Source organism: Microtus oregoni, unplaced genomic scaffold, assembly GCF_018167655.1.
Source record: "Microtus oregoni isolate MIOR12 unplaced genomic scaffold, Mior012 000000F_ref0000247, whole genome shotgun sequence".
Taxonomy (NCBI): Eukaryota; Metazoa; Chordata; class Mammalia; order Rodentia; family Cricetidae; genus Microtus; species Microtus oregoni.
In genome coordinates this window covers 60,502,727-60,510,214 of record NW_024543059.1, presented here as the reverse complement: position 1 = coordinate 60,510,214, position 7,488 = coordinate 60,502,727, and the positions used below count along the sequence as shown (strand labels likewise).

General features: G+C 46.0%; 1 protein-coding gene across 1 annotated transcript; it reads left to right on the top strand.

Moving 5' to 3' along the window:
- Window positions 1–679: 679 nt before the first annotated feature.
- Window positions 680–7,213, top strand: CUNH1orf52 (chromosome unknown C1orf52 homolog). Its single transcript, XM_041653017.1, has 3 exons — window positions 680–991; window positions 1,544–1,742; window positions 6,201–7,213. The coding sequence occupies exons 1-3, from the start codon at window positions 719–721 to the stop codon at window positions 6,272–6,274; spliced, it is 546 nt and encodes a 181-aa protein (XP_041508951.1). The 5' UTR covers window positions 680–718; the 3' UTR covers window positions 6,275–7,213.
- Window positions 7,214–7,488: the final 275 nt, after the last annotated feature.

The window sequence follows — 7,488 nt, the reverse complement described above, 5'->3', positions numbered from 1 at the left end:
CCGGGGATGGCCGTTGAAATAATTACTAGGAATATAAGTATGAGCAAGGCCGTGTAGCCCCTTCCATGCTCAAATTCACAGCCCTGTCCCATGTTAGGAGGTAAGTTAGTATCGGATGCTAGTTAGTTAGTGTCCTTTGACCAGGGATCCTTAACTGGGATCGAAATATTTACAATGATATTAACTTCTTTGAGGGAGCAGGTAAAATTACTACACTGGCCTCCAGTTTGTGGCAATCCTCCTGCCTCATCCTCCCAAGTGCTAGAGTCAGAAGTGTGAGGCCCCATTCCTCTACGCTTGTTTGTTCATACCGTTGTTTTGCTTTGAGGTAGTCCTACATAATACTAAATTGGCAAGGAGCCCCTTGTGTGCACCTCTCTGGCCCCCAAAATTTGCAGTAGCCCACCCGCCTCTATCCTAGGATTAGAGACATGCATCACCATGCCTAGCTTTTCTGTACCACAATTACCAGCCGAGAGTGACTATGGCCACTGGTACAGGTTTTAGGATTCCCTGGGGGAAAGCAAATATAACCTTGCTTGGCGACTGTGGAATCCTCTCCTCCAGCCTCTTTCCCTCCTCCCAGGAGCAGGAATGCAGCACCGCAGCACCACCGCTAGGGGACGCAAACGCATCACTTGCCTGCCAGTCTAGCGACGGGGCGGGGTCAGCTGCGACTTCCGGCTTCCGGCCGAGAGGGTGGGCGTCCGCAGCCGTCATGGCAGCTGAGGAGAAGGACCCGCTGAGCTATTTCGCGGCTTACGGGAGCAGCAGCTCCGACTCGTCGGGCGAGGAGAACAGCGAGCCGGAAGACGGGGGTCGCAAGGAGGCGGCCCCGGCCCCGACGACGGGCGGCCGCGGGAAGCAGGCGGAGAAGCGGCTGCCGGGCCCCGACGAGCTGTTCCGCAGCGTGACCCGCCCGGCCTTCCTCTACAACCCGCTCAACAAGCAGATCGACTGGGAGCGACACGTGGTGAAGGCGCCCGAGGAGGTGAGGTCCCCGGCCCCGCGGCCGCCCCGGGGCCCGCCCCCCGCACGCACTCAGCCCGCGGGTGGCCGCGCGTCCCCACGGCCCCGGGAGCCCGGGGGGTGTCAGCCTGGGCTCGCCCGCCCCTCCGCGCTCGGGGCCCCCAGCCGGGCGACGACTAACGGTGGTGACTCCCCGCCCCCCGCTGCAGCTTCTCCCCGAGACCCCTTCCCTTTGACGCCGAAGTGCCTGCGCTGCTGCCACCAAGACAGTGTCTCTGCCGCAGCCTCCTGAAGGGGTCAGCCTGGCCGTAGTATCTGAGACTGGATTCTTCTTTGGTAACTAAAAGTTATTAGCTTTGTTTATTTAGGGAAACCCTTTGACTTTTTGCTTAACAGTATTGTGATGTTGATGGAAAAAGAAATGTGTCTCTAAAGCCTAAAGGATTAGAAAATAAAATAGAATTTAAAAAAAGCCAGCCAGAAAGATGAGCCGTCGGCAGGGAGGTGCATGCGCTCGTATGGATCGCAGGAACATCGGTTCGTCACAGGGTTTCTTAATGTGCTTACTTAACAGCCTCCAAAGGAATTCAAAGTCTGGAAGTCCACCTATGTGCCGCCCCCGGAGACCTACAGTACTGAGAAGAAGCCACCGCCGCCGGAGTTGGACATGGCGATAAAGTGGTCGAACATCTATGAGGACAATGGTGATGATGCCCCTCAGAATGCTAAGAAAGCCCGGCTTCTGCCCGAAGGGGAGGAGACGGTGGAATCAGGTAAGAGTGCTCTTGAGACCTCAGCCCTTGATGCGTCTCTTTAAGGAGATTACTCAGTGAGCGACATTTAGACCCCGGTGAGCTGACACAGCAGCCTTGACTTTGAATACCAACAAGAATCACTTCCATCTTTCGGGTTTTCCGTTTTATTTCGTGTGAGACAAGGTCTATGTAGGCTGGATGCCCTTTGAGGCCAGTTTGCTCTGCCTCGCAGTTGTAAGATTAAAGGCAGGGGCCGCCTTCCCCTCTGTGCCTGAAGCAGACTCTCAGAAGTCCCCAGTGCCTCGTTACAGCCGCAGGTTGTTCCTTCACAGTTCCTGTAACTATGGCTGGCGTGTGTTAACGGCTTCGTTTTCTGAGACAGTTGTGCTTTAGAGGTACAACTAGCTTGGCAGAGTGGGGAATCCTGTGCACGGGAACAGGACATAGAGTTTCTTGCTTTTGTTGGTAATCTTATAATTTTGTCTCTCACTTGGACTACCACAGTAATCTAACAATTTCCAGTACACTCTTGGTAGTAATTTAGTCTCCTTTACCTGGGATGGGCCAGTGCTCTCGTTTGTTCATAGGCCCTGCTTTGTGAGAGCCTCATCTGGTCCTCTGTGTGTGGTCCCACAGCAGCCCATCGCAGTGGATGGCTGTCGAGTTGAGCTCAGCATCCTGGACTATCATTTTAAAGGCCATTTGCCTTTTTTGTTAGACAGATTTCTGATCTTCCAATACAAGAGCCAACCTTAGCAAAAGGTTGTTTTCTCTGTAGCAGGAGGGTGTCTGCTGTTGCTGAGGATGATCTTGAACGGAGTTCTCCTGCCTTCACATCCCTAGCACTGGAACTATAGGCATATCCTTGTCAAGGTTTTTTGAAGCTCTTAAAGTGTGACTTTTAATACCTTTATCTATGGCACTTAAGTATTTAAATACAGAATCCTCATACAGCCTTATACATAGAATAGGGAAATGTTGAGTGAGAGCTTATAACTTGTCCAGGGTCACAGTAAATACTTGGTGCATTGACACCTGACAGTATGACCCGTGGCTCGTTACCACTGTCTTGTAGAGGAGAACACAGTCAGACGTGATGGACTGCCGAAGTTCACAGCGTTGGGAACTGTCAGCCTTGACTAGGATTTGTGCCGTATTAAGCTGAGGTTTTCTCCCATCGTGTTGTCATAATTTAAGAAGTAATCGTTCTTCTCAAGGGACCCGTTTACCGTACTCTGGTGCCCGTACATCTCTGTCCCCTTGTGATAAAGGCCCAGAGGTTATATGCAAGTAAGCAAGGATCATCTTTTTTCTAACTTGTGGGTTCAGTTACCAGAAATTCATATAAATGGCAAATAACATCCACATTACCTACCATAGCTAACTCTGTCCTTTTAATCAGAAGCTGAATGTAAGCAATTGAAAAGACAAAAAGACCAAGGGTTTTCTGGCTTAAAGCTGGATCGTATGACTCAAGGGGTTTTGTGAGGCTCAGGAAACAGCAGTCATAACAGGCCTGAGGACCCAGGATCTGCCTGGTGTTGGGATTAAAAGCGTGTGCTACCACCGGCTGGCAAATCTTGTTAAATTGGATTTAAGTGTTGGTTACTGAATCTAACTCTTGTAATAAATGCCCCCACCTGTTTAGAGATTTGGTCTGAAACTCACTATGTAGCCAAATGACCATGAACTTCTGATCCTCCTGCCTCTGCCTCCCAAAATGAGGTTACAAGTGTGTGCCTCTCTGCACATTATGCGGGTCTAGATTTGAGCTTCGCACATGCTCAGTGAGCATTCTGCCAACTCAGCCACTTCCCCAGCTGATGGTTTCCTTTTGAGGAGTGATATTTTTGCCATTGTAGACGGCAATACCACTGCAAATATTGATTTGCCTTTTTCTTCTTGTATGTGTGTGAGTGTGGAGGCCACAGGACAACCCTAGGTTCAGTCCTTGTCCTCTGCCTCGTTTGAGATTTTTTTCTGCTATGTGTGTATTATGTATCCATGTATTCATGCATGCTGTGTCTAGCTGGCCTTTAGAGTTGGCGTTCTCTCTCTGTCTCTCCTACCTTGCCTTGGGAGCACTGAGGTTACAGACATGTTAACTGGTCAGGCTTTTTGCATAGATTCAAATTCAGGTCCGGAACTATCTCCCCAACCCCAACAGCATTGTTTTACCTATAGTTTGTAATTAATGAAGCATGTATTGGAAACTCTACCCACGTAATTATATTTTAAATTAATTATTACACTACATTGCTTTTATCTGGCCATTCCATATTCTTCCTTTGTCCTTTTTCGCCATTTACTCTCAGAATGCAGAGGAGCTGAGAAAGGTTAAATCTAGCCTTGCCTCTCACTGTTTATCAGGGCTGCTTGTTTAGTGATTGTGAAATGCAGAGAATAAAAGTTGTATTTTCATCGCTTTATTAACATAAAAAATTAACAAAAAAATAGCAAAAACCAGCTAATGAAGCAAATGGAGTTTTTTGTTGGGTTTTTTTTTTGGGGGGGGGTAGTTTTTTGGTTTGGTTTGGTTTTTTGGTTTGGTTTGGTTTTTTGGTTTTTCAAGGCAGGATTTCTCTGTGAAACAGTCCTGGCTGTCCTGGAACTCACTCTGTAGACAGGCTGGCCTCAAACCCACAGAGATCCTCCTGCCTCTGCCTCCCGGGTGCTGGGTTTAAAGGTGTGCACAACCAGCACCTGGCCTGCTTTAATTTTAAAACAGGTTAAGTTAATGTTAAGTGACTCACTGTATAATAGAAAATATTGTTTTCATATCCGTGCATATGTGCTGTGTTAGGATTAGGGTTTGGTTTGGTTTGGTTTTTTTGTTTTGTTGTTTTTTTTTGTTTTGTTTTGTTTTGTTTTTTTTAAGCTATTCCTGTGCTAGTTTTTAAGGCAGTACCTGATTTTGACAGTAGGGAGCAGGCGCTCTCCTCCAGTCACTCACAGGACTCATTTTTCCAGTTGTGGTATCAGTGTTGATCAGTAGATTTACCTGTAGTAAGTTACAGACTTTTAATGTGTTCTATAATGTGGCTTGATAGTAGTCTTCAAGAAATGCTTTCAACTTCTCCATTACTAATTCTGAAATAATTTCAAGGTAAGCTTGATTGTTAAGCTCCAGCTTAAAACCAAAGTTTTAATGTGGGTATGGTGACTTCACACCACTAATCCCTAGGAAGTGGAAGCAGGAGGGTCAGGCACTAGGACCCAGCCAGCTTGCAGATTTCTGTCATGTGATTTGACCTTGGCAGTTTCCCTAAGTTTTTAATGTGAAGGCCTTAAAACATCAAAATATTTTTATGGCACCATATTCTGTATTTTGGACTTTAGTTCAGCTAGCACAGAGGCTTGTGTCTGTAATCTCAGTACCTGGGAGGCTTGAGGTAGGAGAATCATGAAATCAAGTCTAGGCTACATAGGGAAAAGAGGAAGGGGAGAGGAGAGAAGTGGAGTAAAGTCAAGGCTGAGGGTGTTCAGTATGGAAGATTATCTGGAAGGGTTTGGTCCCTGCTACCATGGAAGTCAGGAAGTGAGAAGCTGTGTGCATCTGTGGGATTCTTTTGGGGTGTTGCTGTGTATCGCTGGCTGGCCTCAAACTCCTAGCAGTCCCCCTGTCTCAGCGCCTGAGGGGAGCTCTGCCAGCACCAGCACCACAGGTGGCTGGACTCTCGTATCACACATTGTTGGGGGAGACTGGTGTGAATTAGCAGCTAGTCTGTGCTTGCCCGGGTATATTGAGACACATTATTGAATTTTTTTAAGTAGAATGAAAAGGTCCACTTTTTCAGGTTTGACACTTTTATTCATGGACATTTTCTGTGGCCATAAACAGCAATGGTGTGGGTGGAAAGGGTACTGTTTATTGTATGGTTCTATAGTCTTTCTCCACCCAAATTTTCCTTAGTCTAAGAACATGCTGTAAAGATGTTCTGCCGTCTAGGAAGGAATAGTCCAGAATTAGAATAGACAGCTGTGAGATTCTCTGAACCTTCTTGTGCTTTTAACCTCAGAACATATGGTGGGTTGATTGTAAAACTGGGAGAGGAAATCTGAGAGGAAAAGTCCGGCTAATGGCCACTTAGCATGGCTAAAGGTGGTGCATGTTTTGAAGAAAGAAACTGCTCTGGTTCTATGACGTGTGCTGTGTCTAATTGCATACAGTGTGTGCTCTGGTAAAATTTGGGGGATGGCTGTTTCAGAAAGAGCTGGTTTCCGTGGAAATTAGATAAATTAAGCCACATTAACATGTCCCTAAAAAGTTAACTTACAATTTGCTATAATTAAAAAAAAAAACTTTGTTTTCAGATGTAGTTTAATATCGGGTTCTGAAAATAGTATTTAGTTTTATTGGCAAGCTTTCAGACAGCTGATGAGTGAGCGTTTGGTATAAAGCTAATAAATGGGTTTTCTGTGTTGATTTTTTTTTTAAAGACTTACTAATGAAGCTCTCTTCTTTCCCACTTCAAGATGATGACAGAGATGAGCGTGCATCTAAGACGCGAAGAGTAGAACCAGGAGAAGCAGCCAAGAAGAAGAAGTAGAGGAGTGGGGCCAGATCCGCCGGGCTGACGTGTCCTCGGGTGGAGTGTTGGCTGTTGTGCATTCTTACGAGAAAGTATTTATGTTAATGAACTAACAGTATCGCCTCAAGACTTTCCACTGTAGAATTCATTTTCTTATTTAAAACCTGTATGTATTTACAACTCTAATGGTGACCTGTGATTGTGAACTGACAGTACTCGGAAGCATTCTGGCTATCACAGAATTGGTGGCAGGCCTTGAGAGTTTTGTCACATGGACATGCCAGTGCTCTTTGAACCTTTTATAAAGGAATATATTTTTAAAGTAAATATATTGTAATGTACTGTGAACTTGTGGGTGCTTTTCATTAGTGTCTGTACAGTGTAAATAGCTGATCATGGAAATAAAATAACTTACGTCAACATTGCTATTATTGGATGCCACTAACGATTATTTGTGACAGGCAACCCATTGGCCTGTGACCTTTTCATTTCAATAGGGATTAGCATGTAGGGAGAGCATCCCGTGTTTAGGTGCCTTGTACATACTTCTCTCCAGTGGGCCTGTGAAGTAGACGTTATACCCTCCAGTTTTAATGAAGAGAGCTTGAGGACGCTGTCAGGGCTGCACAGCCGTGAGTGAAGACTAGCGGATTCACTCGGGACCCTGACTCCAGAATCAGATTAAACTACCTGACTTTTCATCAGACTTTATCAATTCCAAGAAAATGACCATCTCCTCCATGTCCACTTGTGTTGTGTGTTTTCCTGTCCTGATTATTCAGCTGCACTTACCATATATGCCTTAGAGTGTGATGATTTGTTCATTTCCTCATTAAATATACTGAAGATAAGGCTCTTGACAGCAAAGAAGAGCATAAGCTATCCACTTAAAGTTGAGTCTGTTGAGTATATGTGATATAAGAGACACATTAAAATCCATCTGAATTTTTAATTTAACTGAGCATCTTGTTTATTTTGTGGGCTGGGGTGAAGCCCAGACCTTGTTCATGGTAGGTGACTGCTTTGGCTGCTGCACTGTGTGCTTTCTTTGCCCAGCTCCCACCTTAATGCTCTGCTCTGTCTAGCGAGCATCTATCCTGTCTACTTCCTGGATCCTTATTCTCTGGCTCCTCCAACTTGGGGCCAGCATATCCTGTGCTGTTGTTCTTCCCACTAGTCAATGGCAGATTCAGACATGCCACCACCATGGAGAACGTTTTCATGGTTCACAT

Excerpts from the sequence above, each read along its gene's own strand:
- CUNH1orf52 (XM_041653017.1), top strand. The coding sequence starts at position 719 with ATGGCAGCTGAGGAGAAGGACCCGCTGAGCTATTTCGCGGCTTACGGG. Across the intron at positions 992-1,543 it reads TGGTGAAGGCGCCCGAGGAG|CCTCCAAAGGAATTCAAAGT; the intron begins GTGAGGTCCCCG and ends CTTACTTAACAG. Across the intron at positions 1,743-6,200 it reads GGAGGAGACGGTGGAATCAG|ATGATGACAGAGATGAGCGT; the intron begins GTAAGAGTGCTC and ends TCCCACTTCAAG.